This window comes from Stegodyphus dumicola, chromosome 3 (assembly GCF_044657685.1).
Source record: "Stegodyphus dumicola isolate Sdum_Otavi_A_Nest chromosome 3, ASM4465768v1".
NCBI lineage: Eukaryota > Metazoa > Arthropoda > Arachnida > Araneae > Eresidae > Stegodyphus > Stegodyphus dumicola.
Window position 1 is genome coordinate 197,549,195 of NC_140770.1, and position 23,891 is coordinate 197,573,085.

General features: G+C 33.9%; 1 protein-coding gene across 2 annotated transcripts in view; it reads right to left on the bottom strand.

Moving 5' to 3' along the window:
• Nucleotides 1–3,272: 3,272 nt before the first annotated feature.
• Nucleotides 3,273–23,891, bottom strand: part of LOC118202932 (popeye domain-containing protein 1-like) — a 145,852-nt gene continuing 125,233 nt past the window's right edge. For both annotated transcript variants that reach the window (XM_085813731.1, XM_085813730.1), the window contains 3 exons: nt 10,349–10,457; nt 7,078–7,420; nt 3,273–4,178 (listed from right to left, as the gene is read on the bottom strand). In XM_085813731.1, coding sequence (XP_085669857.1) covers nt 4,078–4,178; nt 7,078–7,420; nt 10,349–10,457 — 553 coding nt within the window. In that variant the 3' untranslated portion in view covers nt 3,273–4,077. The remainder of the gene's footprint in view (nt 4,179–7,077; nt 7,421–10,348; nt 10,458–23,891) is intronic.

The window sequence follows — 23,891 nt, forward strand, 5'->3', positions numbered from 1 at the left end:
GTTGACAGAAGGAATTTTAACTCAAAACTATGCCTTGTTTTTCTCCGACAGGAAAAAATAATGAAAGTGATACCTCAGCTACAAAGAAACCTCAGATAATAAAAATCGTGACAAAAAGGAAAGGTTATCTTTAATTCTTTTTAACTCGATGAGAAATGACTGAAACTTAGGTTGAAAATTGCGGTCTGATGCTTCGGAGGAATGGAGAATATCGCCTAAAGTTGTCTTAACAGCTAAATTCGAATTTGATAAATGTGAAAAACAGACTGTATTATAGAGCGAAAGGTAGTGTTTTCTGCTTTACGCGTATGATTAATCAGTTAACGTATTTTAGTCTGCTTCCCGTCTGGAGGGAGAAGTTTTAAAATTCGGCAGTATTGTTTTTAAAAATAGTACTGTTTTCAGAAGCACTAAACAGGCTTTGATATAAATGCTTTTCACACTATTCATTTTGAACGCCAATGTAAGTTTAGGGATTAATATATTTTATAAGTAATATTTGATAAATGTCAGCAGGAGATTTTAATGAATGATGAATTTTTTTACTTTTCTTCTGCAATTTCAGTAAAAATGATTGTTCACGCCTTGAGAAATGTAGAGTCCTCATAAGAAAAGAAGTATTCTCACTTAAATTCTGTTATTTAATTTCAAAACTTAAACTGCTAGAACTAATTGCAAAGGAGTTTGAGCTAGTTTTTAATTTCACATTGCCTACTAAAATTTTTTTGTTGGACTGTGATTCTAACATAGGACGAAGCTTCGAATTTCCGATAAGTGATTGTCAACGATCACAAACTGAATAATTATATAAATTTCTTTATTTTTTTTTAAACTGGTTGGTACTGATGATTGCAATGAATAAAAATGGGAGGTGCACAATTAGATGTTACAGCAGTTCCATAAAAAAAATTTCAGCTTTCTACAGCTAATCGTTTTTGAGTTACGCAAAATACTTACATACCCACGTGCGTACAGACGTCAAGGGGGGGAAAAAATCCGTTTTGAATCCTCTTTAAATACATTTTACAATCTGTTTTTGGGGAGGAAAAAACAATCCTTTATTCTGTCCGCACCTACAGACATCACGTAAAAAAAATCGTCCAGATATATTCGGGAACTGTCAAAATGGATATTTCTGTTTAAATATGATACCCGAACTTTTTCGCGATTACATTACTTCTTTTACTTTGTACAAAGAAGTAAAAATAAGTTTATGAATTATTCCAAGGAATGGTAGAATTAAAAGGTTTTATTTTTTTTTTTCCGACATAATAATGAAAAAAAGTAATGTGGTTGGTACTGAATATAACTGGTAAGAAAAAAGAGAATTACTGAAGAACATTTTAATTGAGAGGAGTTGGAACGAAAACAAGAAAAGTGAGTCAAATATTCTCTGACCCCTTTTCGATATATTTATAATCATTAGATAGGGGACAAAAGCACGAATTTGAAAGGTGATCCGTAAGCTGAAAACACATGTAAACTTCCACAGTGACAACTTTCATTTCCTCTCATATTTATTAAATCGATTCGAAAAAAAAAGATTCGAGTAACTCACGATCGTAATTATTGTGAGGAAATGAGAACCCAATATTGGATATATTTCAGTTACTGTATTTCAGTATTCCACTATGTTATTTCTCTTTGTTATTTGGGATGCCTTCAAACTGCTCCTACCCACGATCCTGCAGGTAACAGATATCTAAAAAAAAGTTAGCACATACACTGGCAATGCTGTATTTCTTTGCATCTGAAGCTTGTTTATTTGAACAAATTACGTGAACGGCTACTGGGTATAAATTATGTTCACAGATTACGATCGTACTCCGAATAATATACACAGAGGCTGTTCGCACATTCTTCAGACGATTTTGCTGTGCTGTTAAAAATTTCTGCTTGGAATTATATTTTAACTCCAACTGTATTTCTGAAAGTATAAATTATCATCCGATACTTGACAGTTTTCTTTTCATGCAAAATATAGCTTTTATAAAGCAGTGAATGCAATGCTATGTTTGTGTTCTTTCCAAAGAAAATTATTTGTATCTAGTTATAAAAAAACGTTGTGAATGCCATGTAATTTCGATATATAAAGCTACGATAGGTAATGATGTCAACAACAAAGGGGGAAAAAACGTCAAAATTTAGCACAAAGTGGAAAAATTGTTCCAAATTACGTATCCAAGACAAAACGGAATATTTCGAAGGCTGCAAAAGTAAGATCTTTAATGTTAAAAGAAAATCCTCCAAGCCAAAGGACAGTTTCAGAATCATTAAAATACTCAGTGTCGACTGTAAACAAAGTGATTAATGCTGATTTGAATCTTAAAAAGGTAAATAATAATAATAATAATGTGCATCGTCTTGCTCTATGACATACCGCTGAACGCAGAACGCGCTGCGGAATTCTTTATGAGAAACATTTATTTGGATAAAATGGAAAAAATTTTGTCACAGTAGACGAACTTTGGGTGTACTTAAATTACTGAAATAAAAAGAGATCCATTTATTATCATCAAAGAGCAGAAAAAATCTTTAAATATGCTTCATGAAATCTAAAGAAAGTTTTTCTAAGGGATTTATGATTGTTGCTGGTTTTTCATAAAACGGCAAATTAAAATGGAGAGAGTGGAGAAAAATGTTAAGACCAACTCCACCAGGTTATCAAAAATATATTTGACGTCCAGTTTTTAAATATGAAATAACTTCTCTTTACACACAATGTGATCAATCAAGAGAACTGCATCAAGACAAAGCAAGCAGCGACAAGTCAAATTCTACTTATTTTCTTAAAAAAAATGGGACAAGAAATGGGTGTGAAGGATATACTCTTCACTCATATACCTGCTAAAACTTTTGATCTATCACCAATACATCTAAAAGGCGGGTTGTCCAAGCGTCGACCTACAACCTCCTTAGACTTTGAAAAGCTGTTCGAGAGTAATGGGATAAAATACCTCTTTCGATACTACAAAAGACATTACTGTCTTGAAAATTACGGTGTATAAAGACAGTGAAGAATAAGGGTTATCAAACAGAACATTTAAAATATAAAAATTTTTAGGATGAAAATCGTCTAAAAAATGTGCGAACAGTCGCTATTAATATGTTTTAATTCCCATCAAAACTTAAATTTTATAAAGTCCTCTGTTTCATTCTTCATTCGATAATTAAATGCTCAGCTATAATTGATTATCAGTTATTCATATACACTTAGCTGAGTTCGAAATATTAAAAAAAAATCATTTGCGTTAAATAATAACATAACTTCAAGCAGTTTGTCCCAGTTTAATAATTTTTTGCTTACAAAAAATAATCGTAGAATAAAAATCAACCGCAATAATACGAATAATCATTTCTTTTACATCATAGCATTGAGTTAACGCGCATTTATGTTTTCATGTGCTTTTAATATTAAAATAGGATACTTAAAAATTATGCCGAGCATTATTAGAACACAATGCGAAAATAAATTTTATGCGTGAATTAGATCATTAGTAGTTATACGTCATCGATAATTGTTCTTTGCAGCATTTCACACACGTAGTCGATTCTGTTAATTTTCATTCTTGTGCGTTTCTGTCTCATATTATTCAGTTTATTGTATGAGACAAAATATCTTCGTTGCTTTGATTTGATATATTTGAACTGCACCCGCATTGTAACATTTTTGTTATATGGACAGTCATATATAAGATGCTCCAACACTGGATGAGAATTCCGAAACGTTTAATAATTTGTAGCTAAAGATATTTAAATGGGGTTATATGGTAACAATTTTGAATGCTATTAATTGAGTAGCATTTGAGGATACTGTTATCGTTGTGTTAAATTCAGTTTCATCACAACCTATTTTTCATAAAGAGAAATACGAAACGAACGGGTTACAAATTTGATGTTCACTCTGAAAAGCTCTCTAGAATAACTGAATGGCTGAAATTTTCGTTTCAGTCCTCGAACATTGAAAAACAACAAGTGCAGCGTAACAGAGATGCACCTTCAATTTGTTCTTGTGTAGCTGTCTGGGGGATAATTATGATGTGAACTCTCTCTCGATATGGACGGGTATTGCATCTTTCAAACAGGTGTTTCGTTTTCTGAATCCTTTGTTGAAGTTTTGGCATTTCTTTTGTTCCTGTCTGGACCGGGATCTGAGTAGTTGGAAGAACGAGAGGTGCCTAGAAAGGGAGAAGTTTGTGAGATAAGAAAGCGTGCATAAAAATTATGAAAGGGTGCAAAAACATCAAGCTTATTAGTACAGAATTAGGGAGAAAAGCTTTCTTAGGATGAGAAAGAAAATATGGAAAAAAAAAAAAAAAAAAGCCAGAGTTATGATACACATTTTAATTGCTAAGTAGAATTAAGGCTTACACTGTGTTCGTCAATACAGAATTGTTTTATTAGTACTGTTTATTGGATGATTGTATTTTAATACAGGATGTTTTCACATGATGTGACTACTGCATTTGCTTTGTGACAGAACTGTATCAGTTTATAAGGTATTTCTCCCGCTTTCCTAGCGTGCCTTCGTGGTGTAGTGGTTCTGCACGCTGGGCCGGTATTCCAGAGGACCGTGTTTCGATTCCCGGCGAAGACATTTGCTCATTTTCATCTCTCCGGCTTTTCCAATTAACCTAATGTCTCTACAAGTTTGCTTTTAAAAGTGGCATCATTCAAACATATTTGTATACATAAAAGACTTCTGAAGCCTAGTCCTAAAGTTCTGCACATGATCTCTTTTAGTCTTTTGTTTATTGCTGTATTCCCCCCCCCGGACTGTGTCTATGAACTTGTTTGTGATAATGAAGCTTAACGTTTGAAGATTTATTTTCACAAATTCCTAGAATTAAAAGTCGCAATTTACTATTAGGTCTGCTACGTCATTGGAATGTCACTATATACGAGGGCTATCCAGAAAGTAGATTACGTTTTGGAATAAAAAAATAAACAAAGTATAGGAAACAAATTTTATTATATACAGATGAAAGCTACACTCAAATACTACTTTTCTACATAGTCACCATACAAATTAAGGCATTTATCGTAGCGATGTACGAGCTTGGAAATTCCTTCGTCGAAAAATTCGGCCGCCTGCGCCTTCAACCACTTCGTTACCTCTTCTTGCAGCTGTGCGTCGTCATCAAAACGCTGCATAGCCAGCCACTTCTTCATTGCTGGGAATAGGTGGAAGTCGCTCGGTGCCAGGTCGGGACTGTACGGCGGATGAGGAAACAACTCCCACTTAAAAGATTCAAGAACTTTACGAGTGACATTTGCCGTGTGGGGCCGGGCGTTGTCGTGAATCAACAAGATCTTAGAGCTCAACATTCCTCTGCGCTTGTTTTGAATTGCTCTTCTGAGTTTTTGGAGAGTTTGGCAATACCTTTGAGAGTTTATTGTAGTGCCTCTTTCCAGGAAGTCCACCAAAATTACACCTTTTCTGTCCCAAAAAACAGTCGCCATCATCTTCCTTGCCGACATTGTTTGCATGCATTTCTTGGGTTTTTGGGGAGAACTTGTGTGCCCCCACTGCATTGATTGCAATTTCGTTTCACAGTTCACATGTTTCACCCATGTTTCGTCACCAGTAACGATGCGATCGAGTAAAGAGTCACCATCCTTATGGTAAGCGTCCAAAAAGTTCAACGCTGCAGCCATTCGCTGATTTTTGTGGTCCTCTGTCAAGATTTTTGGAATCCATCTTGCACAAAACTTGTGGTAACCAAGCTTTTCGCTGATGATTTCGTGCAACAAACTTCGCGAAATTTGTGGAAAACTCAAAGAAAGTTCCGTTATTGTGAAATTTCGATTTTCACGGACTTTAGCATCGACTTTTTCGAGAAGTTCGGCGGTCACTATGCTGGGTCTCCCACTTCGATCTTCGTCGTGAACATTGGTTCGGCCAGTTTGAAATCTTATGACCCACTGACGCACTCCACCTTCAGTGATAATGTTGTCCCCATACACTTCACGAAGCTGCCGATAGATTTCTATCGGTTTACAGTTTTTTGCAGTCAGAAACCTTATTACTGAGCGCACCTCGCAGCTCGCGGGATTTTCAATTAACGCAGACATTTCAAACCGTCACAGTATCTGAACGGAGCACAGCACGAACCTCTCACTAGCACGGCTAGATGCAGACTGAGCTGCGCAACGCTCGGACCCCAAGATGGCCGCGCTAGCCCCGCCCCTAGCGGACACAGACGGAAACGTAATCTACTTCCTGGATGGCCCTCGTAGTATTGTATAGCATCCAAGCAAGTCCTGTGGAAGCAGTTCCCTTAGGACTTGATCAAGGCTCACTTTGTTTCATCTGCCTATGCAATAGCATTTTATAGGAAATATTTAATGTCTATTATTTTCACTTTATACTGTACAGTGTTTTTCTCTGCCGGACAATGTGTAGTTATTTGATCTTCGCAGAGCAACTGCATTTAATATTATGCTCTTGCTGTTGCTACTGTGAGTCAGCAATGATATGTGTCAGTTATACATAGAAAAGAGCATAGTTATACATAGGTTACAGTTACAATATTTGACATGCTTCATGCATTGGAAAGAGGTACAGACAGCGGTAAAGATAACTTAGGATAGAAAGCTGTTGTTAAATAGAATTTAGGAAGGCATAAATAAGAACAACAAAAAGTTAATATAATGTGTAAAACGGAAAATTGATGTATACTTTTCAGTGATGCATTTACTTTAAATTACATTACTATGAGAGCTCTTCAACAAAGAAATTGTTTAAGAATTAAATATTAAAATCCGTGTAACAGCAAATTTTGAAATTAAAACATTTCAGATAAAATTTAATGTCTTATTTCGTAAATATAATAAATGATGTGATTATGTTGATATTCTTTGACTTTTCTATTGATAGATTGTGTTTGAAACATAAATATTTTCTACCAAATATACTGAAAAATGATAAATTTTATTAAACATTTCCTGTTTTCTTATTCCAACTGAGAAATTCAGTGGATAAAATTCTGAAGTTTCTGCCATTAATATTTAGATTTATTTAGGGTTTCATTGTTCTACCAAAATTTGAATTGAATTCAGTTGTAGCAATTTTACCTAAATGTTCGGCAAATGCTGTACTTGTTCTTCTGTCTTGTGTTTCCGGTTTTTTCCAGAAAAGTGATCGAACATGGCCTTTCTTTCCAGTGTGCACCATGTCGACCGAATGGCTCCTCAATAACGGATTTCTCCAGAATTCCAAGGAGTCGGAGAGAGACAGTTTGTCTGGGAGAGCACCTTTGCGATGTTGTTCGTTGAGTGAATATAGCTTGTGCGTGATATCTTTACCTATCAGGTTATACATCACTACGTCCAGAAACTGATTATTTGCAAGGATTGTCAGCAATTCTTTTCGACCCCAGCACAGCAACTGGCAAGGCTCTGTTGCAGTCAGCGTGACCTGTGTGTAATAGTCGAGATTAATAATACAAGCAATTTTAACACAAGTTTATTCATTAAATGCATATATTGGGTACGTGCGAAAGTTTTAGCCGGTTGTGGCAGGTCGCTGGGGAAAGATAGATAGAGCTGGCATCCAATGTAATGCTACCGAGAGAATACTACAGCAGCAGCAGGTAGTGAATTTGGATTAGTGGCTCGCATCTGGATAGAGAATTGTGCCCATCAAATAGACACCAATAAGAAACATATCAGACACTGTTTGTTGTTTGCGTTTGAAAAGGGCACCACTTTGTATTAGGCTGCAACTTTAGACAAGTGTGTGGTGAGGATGCAATTGATGAAAGCACATGTTGGCGTTGGTTTTAAAAATTCAGGGACGGCATCAGAAGCTATCAAGGCCAACCACCGTATGGATGCCCATCAGCATTTTCTAAAGAGGATCTGGGACTAAACAGTCAGTCCGAATCCGACTGTAGAAGGTGAGTCATGATGTGTGTTCCCTTGCTTTCCCGGTACAAAAATGACCACTTCTTGATGGTCAAGATAAGAAGTGAACTATTTACCGGAAGGGGAAGCACCGCAGGACTGTGTGTCGCGTTTATGAACTGCCTCCATCAACTTCCAAACAAGAACTTGATCCCAAGAAGGTGTTTCTAAGTGATGTGAAAAGAATAATTTATTATGAGCTCCTAGAATCTAATTAAACCATTAATGCAACTTTCTACTATCAAAAACTGGACACACTGCGAGAATCATTCCGATCAAAGCTGCCAAGCCTTGTAAATCACCAACAGTTTAATATTAAACCATGATAACACTAAGCCACATACTGCTATGATGATACGTCAGAAATTACTAGATTTTGGTTGAGGGGGTTTATCCCATTAATGATATTCCCCTGCCTTGACCCCCTACATTTTTCGCACTTTGCAAACCTCCTTCATATGGAGGCAGCGAAAAATTGTCTTAAATGAGTTCAACTCTAATCCTGAGAAGTTGTAAGATTTAATATTTAAATTAACCAGGTATTCATAATTTTAGCTTAACTATAACTTCTCCCTTCCATTTCCGTACCAGAAACGTAAATGAGTTAGAGAGTATATAAGCTGAAGTTTTGGGATTGTAAAACAAAGCATGTTTCTGCCTCTCATGGCCACGTTAAGCTAGTGCTGCCAGCTCTGATAAGAGTGTAATTCTCCGGCTTTGTGTTATTCCTGCTGACATTTAAATTTGATACGTCGGTTGGAGTTTTTGATTCAGCTCAGATTTAATTTTAATTTGTGTAGTCATTGAGTAGTCTATGTTTAAAATCTGAATTTGACTGTTATTTAAGTTACACGGCCACAAGTGTTGGCTGATTCTGTTAGCACAAAAAATGCGTTAATGATCAAAGTTCTGTTTTAATAAAACGGTTGTTTAAAGCTTTTCAAGTCTATGTAGTTACTTCAGACACAGCGATAATTCGTTTTATGTCTGTTAGGAGTGTGGAACTAGTTTATGCTCCCTAAGGAAGTTAAACTCTACAGAGTTTTAAAGGCTCACCAGCAGCTGAGCGGTAAAGTCACTGAACACTGGTAGTTCGGTCCGAGGTTCGAATCCCGCGAACGGGCTGGCTACATGGGTGTTTTCGTGGTTTTCTCCATGTGTAACGTGTATACGAGCCAGTTTCCCTTAGAAAGTCCTCCACGAAGGCATCCCTCCCCTTAGGCAGATAGCCCTAGTGTGCTTTGCCATAATTAAATACACCACACACACCACCTACAGAGTTTTATCGGAGTGGGAGATTCATTTTCTACCGGGAAGATGGCAAGAGGTTATTGAACATAATGGTGATTACAAGCAGTCTTAGATGAATTTCAGTTTGTGTTGCTTGCATTTGCATATGCATACCAAAAACTTGCAGAACTTTTGAACATACCCAATATATATATTCAGAGTGACCATTCATACTGATTTTGTCACTTAATATTAATTTTTAAGCATCCATTAAATAGAAAATTATCTTTAGATTAAATATTTATTTACATCGAAAATAAATTAGTGCTTTTTTTTTTTTTTTTCCAAGTATCTTGAAACAAATTGAAGGGATATATACAATAATAATTTATGAACAAGGACTGACGAAAGGTTAACAGAAAATTTCATACAGATATCAGTAAAATAAGTAACAGCTGTCAAATATTAAACGAAATCATTAAGAATTAATATCTTTGGAATAATTAAACTTTATACCGTAAAATGAAACAATTTTTTAGAGAAAAGGTTGGTTATTTCGTAAAAAAGGAATCATTCAGAAACAGTGTCGAAAAATTTATTGAATTTTCCAAAGAAAATATATTAAATTGTTTTAATATAAATGCCAAGTAGATATTTCATAGAATGATCTATGTCAAACAAAATGTTTGTTCAAACAATAAAATCAATAAATAGAACCATAAAGCATACTCAGTTCATTAAGATTAGAATATCCTCTTTTTAAAAGCATTTAGCTAATACTAAAAACTAATAATTCCATTCTAAGCAAGATTTTTGCACACTGTAAAATGCGATTTAAGAAAGACCAGTAACTTACTCTTGTCTAGGTCATATTTTGTTCGCACTATAAAATTATTCTTAAATTATATAATATACTCTTTCTGAATTAAATATTTTTCTAACTTATAATTGTTATCAATACGAATAATTTAACTATAAATTTTAATGCAAAAGTTACGTGAAAATCTGGATTGATGGAATATTTTAGTTGCCCACTATTTATTTCTAATTTGCCATTGGTAGAGTCAACAGCAAGTACGTTCAAAGCCTTACTAGATATATTAAAAAAAATATTTCCTTATAACCATCCTATTACATTCAATATATTAGTACCGATATATTGAATATTATTACGAAACTATGATATTAATTACGAAACTATGATATTTACTTGGAAGTGTTTATCTGAATTGGTGGCGCATGATTCCCACTCCGGAGAATCCACGAATTCCGTCGGCGACAAGTAATGCAAAAGGACGTCTTCACATGTTACCTTCATTCTGCAGAAGGAAAAACAGCATCTCAGCATGAGGAAATGGTTACATGTAATCATATATACTTTTAGATTTTCCTTAAATAAAATCTTTTTAATTCACACTTTATTTGAAATGGTAGAAAATGACATATATTGGGAATTTCGCTACATTTTGCACACTTTGATAAGGATGGTCGATAATTTTCTGTTAAAGCGGCTATGACCTTCTCTGGCGACATTTGAAATTTGCCTATTATACATCAAATGTGCCAGTTTGACGATGATGTCAGTGGCCTCTTCCTGACGGAAGTACCATATGGTCTTTCATAAAAGAAAATTTGTATCCAGAAAGCATTTAATTTGAAGCAGAAATAGCCAGATGAAGACATGAAAATTACAAATTTAAGCGTAAGGACAATTATAATAATCAGAAATAATAAGAACAATACTAATAATACCAAATATTCTAAAAGTGGAATTAATACTACAATATTTACAGAATAAAATTTTTGAAGTTATTAATTTTTTTATACGTAAATACCCTTTAAAACTTCATAGATACTTGAAATTTTCTATTGCTATTTTCTTCAGAGAAGATGTATAACTGAAATATACTTTAGATTTGCATTTACTTCTGTCAAATATATCAAGTGTGCATTTAGGGATCAAGTATGCCAACTGATAATTTGAAGGATGTAATTTGATTATGCTCTATATATAAAAATACACTATATTGCCTCAAATATGAAGAGGATGTTGTTAGAACCCAGCCTCAGTTGTTATTTTTCTTTTCATAGTTTTTCACTGTAAGAATGGCAACCATCTGATCTTTGTTGTAGTTTCTTGTAGTTCTACGGATTTTGAAAATAAATATGACGCTTTGGAATTTTATATGTAAAGTTATTTTATTTTAAGTTTATTAGGAGAAAGGAGAACGGTTAGTTCTTGCAAATCTCGAACAATTTTGGTGACGACGGAAGTGATCGGTAAAACAAGTCAAGGTAATTTTGTTGGTTTTATCGAATTTAATTCTATTTGACTTTATTGAATTTATTTTTATTGAAATGGAATCGTTAATTGAGAAACGAAAACCTGTCAGAGCGTCTTTTACGAGAACAACTAATGCAATTTTTCAAGAATTAGAAAAGGAAATTCCTGATGCAAAATCTGTAAAAATGAAACTTGTTACTTTAGAACGTTTATCTGTTGAACTTAATGCATTTGATACTCAAATATTAAATTCGGAATTTTCTTCAAATGATAAGTTTGAAAGTGAATGGGCGAAAATTGAAGAATACAAAGAAAAATTAGATTTAATACGAGTAGAAACGGAATTGTTCTTCAATCGCCAAACGATACTATCCATTGGCAGTGTTCTGCCGAATTCTAACAAATGGAAACTGAAATTACCTAAAATAGAGTTAAAACAATTCGGTGGCGAAATTAAAGATTGGTAACCGTTTTGGGGGCAATTTCGGCGAATACATGAAGATAAAGAAATTCAAAACGAGGATAAGATGCACTATCTCGTACCCGGTACGAGACCACGGGATATTGTAAACAGCTTCCCTGCAACTGCCGAAAATTATGAAAAAGTTATAGAAAGCTTAAAAAATAGGTTCGGCAGGGAAGAATTGTTGGTAGAATTTTATATTCGGGAATTATTAGGTTTGATTATTAAAAATGTCACTGATCAAAAGGGAAAATGCAGTATATCAGAATTGTATGACAAGTTAGAGTCGTATTTACGTTCGTTGGAGTCAATAGGAATGACAAGCGATAAATACTCTGCAATGCTGTTTCCGCTCGTGGAATATTGCATTCCCGAGGAAATTTTACGAGTTTGGCTTAGAAATTATGCATCAATAATTACAGCAGAAAATTCTCACTCTGAGAAATTGAAACAATTATTATTGTTTTTAAAAAATAAAGTGGAAGGAGAGCAGAGAATTTCTTTGGAAAAAGATGGATTTAAATTAATTGATTCGGGTGCCAAGAGAGAAAGTAGAAGAGATAAAAGGTACCAGAGTGAACATTTCGTGCCTACAGCAAATGATCTATTTTCAGGCCATAATAAAGCAGCTAATTATAGTGAGAAGAATTCTTGCATATTTTGTGAAAATTTTCATGAAAGTCGAGATTGCTTTGTTGCTCAGAACATGCCTCTGAGTCAAAAGAATGATTAAATTAAGAAAAAGAAGGGTTGCTTCTTCTGCCTCAAAATTGGACACAGGGCCAAGCAATGTAAGACAAATGTACGATGTATAATATGCTCGAAAAGACATTGGGGTGTCATGTGTCCAGATTTGCCCACCAATCAAAAGAGCAATGATGTTGAAAAGAATAAAGAAGGGGAAACACAAAACGTATCACTTGCGAGCACTAATTCCTAGATGAAGTGTTTCTTCAAACACTACTAATTAATATCGACGCGAACAAAAAGCAGAAGACAGTAAGGGCACTTATCGACACAGGATCGCAACGTTCATACATATTAAAGAAGACTGCTGTAGACATAGGGTGCCACGCAATTGGATCTGAATCTTTAATCCATGCACTTTTTGGAGGAGTAACAACAAAGAGAGAAATTCACAAACGCTATGAAGTAAACGTTAGAAGCCTAAGAGGTGATTTTTCTAGACAACTAATCTTGTTGGAACAGTCGAAGATTTGTGGACCAGTAGTCAGTTTACAGCCTGGGCCATGGATAGAAGAATTGAGACAGAAGAATATCCATGCATCTGATGTAGGAAGAAAGGATTTAAAAATAGAAGTTCTTATTGGAGCTGATGTCGCAGTTGCTCTGCTAACCGGAAGAATTCAGAAATTAGAAAATGGGCTGACTGCTGTGGAATCACTACTTGGATGGACAATCATAGGAAAGATAAAAGATAACGTTTCAGAAAGAAACTCCTTGTCCATGTCTTCAACCATAACGTCGATGTTGACTCACAGCAGTGACATAGAAAACTTGTGGAAGCTAGAAGCAGTGGGAATTACAGATGCCAAAGAAAGAAAAACTGATTCAGAGTTAGAAGAAGCAGTGTGGGATCACTTTCACAAGACTCTGAAGAGAGTAGATGATCGCTATGAAGTCAGTTTACCTTGGATCAACGATAAAGAAGCTTTACCAAGTAACAGAGAAGTTGCTGAAAAGCGATTGATTTTCACGACAAAGAAGCTCATGTTGAAAGATAATTTGAAACATACAATGCAGTGTTCGAAGAATGGCTCGAATCTGGAGTAATAGAAGAAGTAACAGAAGAAGAGGAACGAGTTAACAGTCATTATCTTCCTCACAGACCGGTATTCAAAGATAACTGTACAACAGCAGTAAGGCCAGTATTTGACGCTTCGTGCAAGCAAAAGGATTTCCTCTCACTTAATGACTGTTTAACAAAAGGTCAAAATTTAATTGAATTAATACATAGATTGCTTCTTGAATTTAGGCAAGGAAAAATAGGGATTATCTCAGATATTAAAAGAGCTTTTCTTCAAATATCTGTTCAAAGATCTGATCGTAATTTCCTAAGGTTCCTATGGTGGATAAACTCGGAACAAAAGGAAATAAGAAAATTTCGCCATTGCAGAGTAGTCTTCGGACTAAAATGCAGTCCGTTTCTTTTAGGAGCAGTGATCAACTCTCATTTAGACCAGTGTGAACCTTCTTTGAAGGAAGTGGCTACAAAATTGAAAAATTCCTTCTATGTTGACAACTGTGTCACTTCAGTGAATTCGAATGAAGAAGCAGAATACTTTATTGCAAAATCAACTCAGTTAATGGCAAGTGCTAACTTTGACTTAAGAGGGTGAGAGCAAACAGAACTGAACAGTGGAAAATTTACAATGAGCGAACCATTGAAAGTACTTGGTCTTCTGTGTGATAAATATGAAGATTCTTTGTTTTGTGACATCCCTAATATTAACTTGATTGATCTCTCAGTGACAAGATGAAACGTACTATCAATTGTACAGAGAGTTTTTGACCCAATAGGTTTCACATGCCCTTTTGCACTCCTTTCAAAGTTATACTTGCAAAAGAGCTGAGAAACTAAATTGAGCTAGGATGTAGAGCTACCTGAAGATATTAAAAGAATTGTTATCCTCTGTGAAGATTCCCAGACTACTTTCATTGACAGAAAGACAATCTTTTAGTTTGCATACGTTTGCCGATGCTTCACAGGGATTTTATGCAAGTGCAGTATATTTGAAAAGTCGAAGTGACACTAGTGCAAGCCAAAGCACCCTTGAAAAAAATAAGTATACCGCGACTTGAATTGCTTGCTTGTCTTATTGGTTTGCGATTAGCATCATTTGTCAAGAAGAACCTTAAGGTCGAAATTTCAAAGGAATATTACTGGACCGATTCGTCAACAGCACTGTTCTGGATAAAGAACGTAGAAGTTTGGAGCACTTTTGTGAATACCAGAGTTTCAGAAATTAGAATCCTATCGGATCGTAAAAAGTGGCATCGTGTACCAAGTGTGGAAAACCCAGCCGATATGCCATCAAGAGGAAGGCATTTTACGTGTCAGGTCTAGGTTGACTGAAAGGAAAGACCATGAAAATTTTATTTATCCGATGTTACTTCCGAAGAATCATAAGATTGTGGAGAAATTGATAATTGATAAACATATCTCTATGTCTCATGCAGGAATTCACTTACTGATGTCAACACTTAGAGAGACGTTTTGGATCCTGAAAAGTAGAGCTACGATTCCAAAAGCTTTATATGCATGTGTCAGGTGCGGGAGACTTGGAGGTAAAAGACTACAGACTGTGCCTGCTACTCTACCAGAAAACAGAGTTAGAGAGGCTCGTAGTTTCGAGATTGTCGGCGTTGATTTAGCTGGCCCATTAATTTTGAAGGATAAAAGAAAAGCTTGGATTTTACTTTTCACATGTGCTATTTTTAGGGCGGTCCATTTGGAACTGATTTTGTCCCTTTCAACTCAAGGATTTTTACTTGGTCTTAGAAGATTTATTGCTCGCAGAGGAAGGCCATCGATAATTTATAGCGATAAGGGAAGCAATTTTGTCAGATCCAATAATCTCTTGAGATCGATTAATTGGAATACCATTGAGATAGAAGCCGCCACAAACAAGATCGATTGGAAGTTCAGTCCACCCGCAGCACCATGGTGGGATGGCTTTTGGGAACGACTTGTTCAAATGATTAAGAAGCTTTTGCGTCGAGTCCTACGCCAGTCATGTCTGAATTATGAAAAATTTATGAGTGTGTTGTGCGACTGCGAAGCAACTGTGAATGCCAGACCACTCACTTATGTGTCAGAGGACTCAGATGATCTCATCCCTTTGACACTATCCTTGTTTTTAGGTAAAATTCCAGTCTTTGGAGTTCCTGACTTGGATCATCTTGATAAAGTTGATTTCAACAAGAGACTGAGACATTTACAGAATTTACGAGAGCTCCTGAGAAAGAGATTTAGAAATGAATATCTCTGCCTGCTAGTGCAACGTCCATCTACAGTGCCGATTTCTCAATAGATAAAATCGGGGATATAGTTCTTACCGAATGTGATGACAAACGCAAGGTGTTGCGGCCTCTAGCAAAAGTAATTGAACTATATCCCGGAAAAGACGGCAACATTCGAGTAGTTCGTGTCAAAACCATGTCTGAAAAATTAGTTCGACCAATCCAGAGAATATTCCCTCTCGAAATACCTTCATCTTTGGAGTCAGATGAGGCAAATGAAACTGAGACGCAGGGTGAAGACAGTTTAGAATCAAAATTACCAAAGAATAATTCAGCTGCAGATTTATCAAAGGACATTAAGACTGTCGTGACTAGAAGTGGACGACAAATTAAAATTCCATCTAGATTTCTAACCTGAACACTACTTGAGTTATTTTAGAGTAGAAATTTAAGAACTTAATTTTTCTTTTTGTGTACTTAGCCTTAATATTTGTAGGGACAGTATCTTTTTATATTTTGTTTTGATTGATTAAGTATATGTCATCAATCAAAAGGTGGGAGTATTGTTAGAACCCAGCCTCAGTTGTTATTTTTCTTTTCATAGTTTATCACTGTAAGAATGGCAACCATCTGATCTTTGTTGTAGTTTCTTGTAATTCTACGGATTTTGAAAATAAATATGACGCTTTGGAATTTTATATGTAAAGTTATTTTATTTTAAGTTTATTAGGAGAAAGGAGAACGGTTAGTTCTTGCAAATCTCGAACAGATGTATTCGTAATATGCATATAAGTTTTATACACGCAGCCTAACGTTTTAAAATACATTAAAACAGTTTTCACTTATGCCTTGCATTTTTATTGAAAATAATTTTATTTACTTAATTTTATTGCAAAGTTATAGCATTTAGATTATTTAATTATTACGATTACTATTATCATTATTTGTAAAAAGTGTTTAGTATTAAACTTAATGAAGTGAAAATAAAAAAACGGCAGACCTATAAATAGGTCCTTCGGAAGAGCATACAAATGCAGAATATGGACTCTGTAAAAATGCAGAACTATTCCGCAAAGTGAAAGTTACTTCTCGTAAATCATTCTATTATTTTGTTGTATTCGGAGATCACATTGCACTGTATGACGTCCCAGATGTTGTCGATAATCTTCAGATATAATAGCTTAAATGGTCATTGCGAGACTCTAAACTTAGATCAATGTTTTTTCAGCCATAATTTAGTATCGCCAGAGATATTTCTCTGCACATTTTTAGAGAGAAGAGGCAAAACTCATAAGGATGAATGCTAGGCGGGAATAAATTTAACTCATTGGAAAGGATATGCAGTGCACTTCAGAAACATTTGTAGATGTTATGGGACTCTCATTACGTGCATGCTAGTTAAACACCATACCTTTATGAGTCATCACAGTCATTATAGTGTGATGTTGACATGTAAGATCCACTGCATCATGAAGCTTTCGTCTGAAAGAAAGCCTTCCATCAGCTCTAAACAGTTAGAAATACGACTAGTCACACCAAGCTACACATTTCCAGTCGTCAAGTGTTTAATGTCCTAATTGATGAGCCCATATCAGCTGCATAGGTCTGTGCCAAGCGCTCACTGGAAGTGCAGAGTGAAGGCTTCTAAAGTCTGTATGATAAAAGGGAACATTTCACAGTCTTCATGCTAATGCTTACTAAGGCTTTCTGCATTCAATTTCCGATGTTACAAAAGGCAATGCTGTATCCCTATTGCATACAATCATTTTTGCCAATTTATGCTTGACAGTATTCATTCAGAGTTTTTTTATGGCCATAAGGTTTGTCTTAAGTTCAGAGTTTATCAGAATTCTTGTAGTCACGGCACCCTCTTTTAATGGCCAAATGTGGAAATCTACTTCGTCTCTATTTCTGAAATGCTAAGACCTGTTTTAGCGTCGATGAATACTAGCCATTCCTCCCTTTAGGCAGATAGAAATCATGCGTTTTGCCGTATTCAAATAGTCTAACCTAACTTCATGAGCTTCAACTATTAAAGCAAATGAAAAATAGAGCAAATTGTACAAATTTGCCATCTTGAGAGGGGGGAATAACCATAGAAACTTCCCCAAATGTCTATCACGTAGTATATGCTCTTCTAGACTCAATCAGAACCATGGGATCTTCTGTAGTAATTTTATGAAATTTCAAAGTATTGAAAATTGTCTTATAGGGAAAGGTTTCTTCTTCTTCTTTTTTTTTTTTTTTTTTCAAAATGTCGAAAAACTGTCGGGTTTATCGTACATGTAGTGCATTACGAAAGTAATGTTTATTTTCTGTTAATATAAATTTCAAGAATAAATTTTATCATTTTTCCACCTAATAAATTTGCCATTATCATCAAATTTAATTTAAAAAAATTCGGCTTACTGAGTTTTTTTTTTAAATATAATTTTTTAAACGGCGTCAAATATCTATCTAACACAGTCTGCACATTAGTCATTGAAATATTTTTAACAAAAGAATTCATAATCAGATTCTCAAAAAATATAGTTTTTTTTATATAATATGAAACCCATGACATTTCAGATAATTATGATAAGGAAATCTTTGATACCAAAAAATGCGAGCGCGAACTGGATTAAAAAAAGTTGGTTAGTTCTTTAAGTTTTTATAGCTAAAATTTAAAAACATATCTCTTCCTTTTTAAATTTCATGACTCAAAAAAACCTTACGTGGTTAATCGTAAGTATGTATTTTTTTTTGTGAAAATAATTGTGCTTATTTTTAGTACCACCATTTCATTGCACCTATCTATCTTTATATTACGATTTGATACTAAAACTCTTTTTTAATTTAAAGAAGAAGCAGTAATTACGATGGAGCTGAATATCGATGAATTCATTTTTCCTTCAAGTTCGTTCATTGATTCAGTAACTTCATCATTAAGTTTTAAAAGCTTTTAATTAATAGAGTCATTGCGCTGAATTTCGTTTCCCCGAAGAATAATAACAGAATAATAACAGATGCCAAAATTAGATTTATTATGTGGTCGATATAAAAACATTCTGTACTGACACATTCTGTACTGTACTTGCTTTCTTTTGAATTTTATAGCATTTTCCTAGATTTATAATGCTATAAAATTCAAAAGAAAGCAAAAACACCTCTTTTTATGTCTTTCTGTTTCCTATCAGCTGAACAACTGCTTTAAAAGAAATTTCTGAGCTAGATTAATTTTAGTTATATACGTGCACAAGAAAAAGAAAATTTATTATATGCTATCATTGATCGTAATTTAATTTGGAATATATTAAATTAGTGATAACATGAAATTTATAGCTACTATTTAATTGTAAATATATAGTTATGTTTACACCATTATAAACCTTTTTTTTAATGGTCGGCAGTAGCCATTTTAGGCTTTCGCCGCTACTAAGTCCAGAAGTGGTGGGCATTTTATTATGGAGGCGCCTAATAGGCGGTCACCGTTGCCCCCTTAGAGGGAACCATGGAGTTAAGAAAGGTTACTTCCTACCTCCATGGAGGGAACAGGCAGATGATAGGTGAGAGCAAATACGGACACTCGGGCGGCTTACTAGGACTATTCGGGTATCGTTCGGAATCCGAAACTGTACTACGTGAGAACTCTTTGACACCCCAGAAGCGTGGCATCAGAAGCTTAATAGAAACACTTGCTGTTACTGAAATTTGAGCATTTTAAACTGATTGTTAGACACTTTACACAATACAATAATTGTACACTGATGCACACATCGCAGCTTTTACATAAATATTATGCACTAATAATTAAACATTACCGTGAGACAATTCACATTCATGTCTCTCTCTGAGATTTAAACCTGGGTTCTTCGGTTTCACAGTGATCTCCCCTAACCACTATAACGGCCATATATAACCCAGTATACCCATATATAACCGAGTGGGATTTATCTGAGCTAACGGAGTCAGTTCCATGTGTCGACTAGCTCCGCCATTACCTGCAGTTCAGATTTTTTAACTCTCTGCTCTATGGGGGGAAAGAGATGAGTCAACTATGCCAGATGTCTTCGTTAGCTCGGATAAACCCCAGTGGGAAAGGGCCGTTCCACTAGGGTTTATCTGAGATAATGCAATCAGTTCCATGTGTCGACTAGCTCTGCTATGCCTGCAGTTACTTGCTGCCCTATGAGAAAAAACTGGTTTTGGAGATGCGTCGGCCACGCCACTTCTGTCCGTTAGCTGAGATAAACCCCAGTGGGAACGGCCCTTAACATCTCCCCAAACCACTACACCTATTACAAACTAGTAAGCCCTTAATTTTTAAACGAATAGAATAAGCAAATGCTTAAAACTCGCTACGGTATGAATTGAATGGGAATGAGAAGGGAAGAATTAAAAAGTAGAAAATAAATCCAACTTTATTATATACATTTATATACTACTTTGAGACTTGACGAAAAGATTAAAGGAAGATAAAAAATATAAGGAGAAGAAGAAATTAAATGATAAATGAATATTAAACGAAAGTGGATCAATTTTTTTTTTTTTAAATTTACAACATAACTTTTGCACAACAATGAGCAGAAAACTAATAAGATAATTCAGCTCATGAAATTATTCAAAAATTCCACTGTTCACAATGTTTCAGGTAAAATCAATCTTAAGTATTGATCATCTGAGTGCGTCCATGGCCGTGCACATTTTTTTCTTTTCGTCTTTTCTAATATGAAAATATGCAACGGATATCTGGCATATCATGTTCGAAGCCGAATATTAAGCAACGGCAGATTTAATTAAACACAATTAAAAGTTTAACATTTTTTCTTGAACCTCCTTTTACAAAGCATTCTTTATTTTTCTTTTTATTTTTATTCCCATTTACGGAAGAGAAGTACTGTGACTTTTTATACATTCCATGTATTGAAAATTGCTTCCGATTAATTTCAACATTATTTTACGCATAATTTGACTAAAACAAACTTTAAATCTGTCTTAATTTACTGCATACTTTCCGGCTAAACTGATGTCTAGTGGATGTCTAATATAACAGCTTAGTATCTATTTATCTGTATAATTTAAATTGATTATTTAAAAATCTATGCATGTGAATGGTTATGAATACAAATTTAATCACGAACTTTAAGTTTACAAAAGCAAAAAGAAAATTATTTTCTTCAAAAATGGTTAAAAACAATAATTATAAGGTTTTTTTGTTTCATGGCTATTTTTATATTATTCTATTTCTCAATTAAATTGCAACTTAGCACATATTTTTCAGTTAAATTCTATATTCTTGACTTAGTTTAATAAACTAATTTGTTCGAAAGCATGACAGATTTTAAAAAAAAAATTAGCTATGATATTTCAATCAAATATAATAAGAAAAGGTGACAGGCTGTTTTGCTTAGTTCATTTGCTTAAATTCATTTGCTATTGTTCAAAAGATTTTACAAAATAATAATAATAATAATAATAATAATAATTTGATTGATAAACCTGACCGTTTATGTTTGTGAACATAGAACGAAGCAACCCCAGACCAAGCGGAAAATGATGTTAAATATGCTGAACACTAAATGAGTGCAGTTTCAGCTTTCATGTTTTATAAAACAGGTAGTGACGACAGATACAGACAAATAGTGAATTTTAAGTAAAGAATACTATTTTGAATATTATGAATACCTATGCAAAGAAAAAGCTAAAGTTTTCCATTTAATAGAACATTAATCTGATTTCAGTTTTAGCTCAGTACGGTACTACGTGAGGCCTGGGGAAAAATTTTCTTTGTTTTTATTTTTTTTTATATTTACATTAAGAAAGACGCTATTAATCTCTATGCTTTTGTATGAATTGCAGGCTAACCTGCAATCAACAATGACAAAGAATATTTTACAAATTTTGATGATTCTGTATGTATTTTGTATGTAGAGATTTTTATTGCGACTTGATTCTTCAATTTCCATTATTTTCGATTAGATCTTATACCGGAATTAAAATGACTGATTTTTCCTCCGTAATATTTATTCATTCGTATCAAGTGAGACTTCTTTCCGTGGTCTACATACAGAGTACATACAGAGTGTTTGTAAGAGGCAAAAAGTTTCTTGAAAAGCTGGTTATAGACCATGATCGGAATTACGAAGTAAATCAGAAAGACAAGCCTTTCAGACTATTATTCAAGTCTCATAGCAGATTTAAGGGGACGGTGGACTTTAAAATAGCTAAAAAATCAATCAAAATATTGAATTTGGTTTTTTACTCTCATAATATTCCATATAAGTAACTACTTCATATGCAAAAAACCAAGTTCAAATAATCTAATTTTTAAAGAAATTGCAAGCATTTAAAATGTGTAAACAACGTAAACTTTTCCCTTTAAATTTTGGAGAAAATTTTAAAAAATGTATTTCAACAATCATTTACTGATGAAATAATTTATTCATTTGCCAAAAACAAAGTGCTTATTTCTAAAAAAAGGCTAGAAATGTCAGTACCGACAACTATTAATTGAATTTAACTTTGGTTATATGAATGCTATACGCGTAGATCAGAAGGAAGAAAAAACTCGCTTTCCTACTCGTTGCAAAAAAGCGTGATCAACGTCGCTTGAACCAAAGCAAAAAGAGAAGTTTACCAGCTTGGAAAAAAACAAAAACAGTAAAAAATATTGTAAAGCATTAAAAAATAATGCAAATGTAACAAATGAAGGTAAAACATATGAAGTCAGTGAATTTTAAAAGTTTCATTGGATATAATGTGTAAATTGTTTCTACCTCTAACTTCGAATCACTTACCAATTTGCGATATGTTTATTTTTCTCATATTTAATATTATGAGAATAAAATAGTTAAGTGATACGAAAATGTTATCTAGTGTCGGCATATTCATAGTTAAAGTTAATTTGCTGTTTCTCATGAGCATGTATTAAAGGTAAGTTTGAAGAAAAACTTTAAATTCGGTTCAAAGCAAAATTTTTCGCTGCTCGTATGTCTTGAAAATGCTCCATGCATCTTATTTTTAGTAAAAAATGAATGCTATTTGGCAGAAACTATCTTGTTATATGTTGCAGTAGATCTGTGTATGCATTTTTGGATATGAGGTTTAAACTTATGATAATGTTTAACAAAAGGTGACATTTTCCCGAAAACCAGCTTTTAAGTTTACAAAAATCCTTTTTAAAAATTTCTGATTCATCATAGTTAATAACGGATACACAAAACCTTTTGTCAAATCTTGATAACTAACTTGAAGGAAAAATTAGGAAAAATATATTGAAAATTAGCGCGCAAGGGGCATTTTAAATATCTAATTAAAATAATTAATTATTTGCTTTAAATTTTTTTAATTTAAAATAAATTGAAATTTTGAACATATATTTTATAAACTGATGTTATAATACGTATATGTATAAAAACGTCTTGTTGAAAACACAAAAACTTAAAAAACTAATTTCTAAAGTCCACCGTTCCCTTAACTAGAGGGTATATTAATGATATAATAAACTTCAATTTTAGTACGGCCCCTATACAATAAAATTTCAAACAGAAAAATATTTCTTTATTTAATTTCCGTTCATTGTTAATAATTCAGTTTTTTTGTTTCTCATTTAAAAAGTTTTTGATCTTTCGCAATAATTTTAGCCTTTTGAAAATTTTAAAGTTTCAACCAGTATTTTTATTTTTGATTTTGATTTTTGGCATAACTTGTACAAGCGTTTATTTTTAAATCTTTTCCTTGGAGATAATTGTTTCTTTTTCTTCTTCTTATATATATACAAACTTATAACATCTAAATTTAAATTAAATTGAAATCAAAGCAAGGCAATTCCTCAACAATATTAATAATTGCAAACGTGTATAAGAGGTTTAGCACAATATCTAAACATATCAAAATTAAAATAAGAATTCATTAGTTATTAGTAGAACAAACTCGAAAAATAAATATGCGAAAGGGAAAAGTATGGGGCGTTAGACCCAAAGGGCTATTAGTCTCAAAACGGCATTTTGCATCGTTTCACTTTCTTTCTACATTCATTCGCTT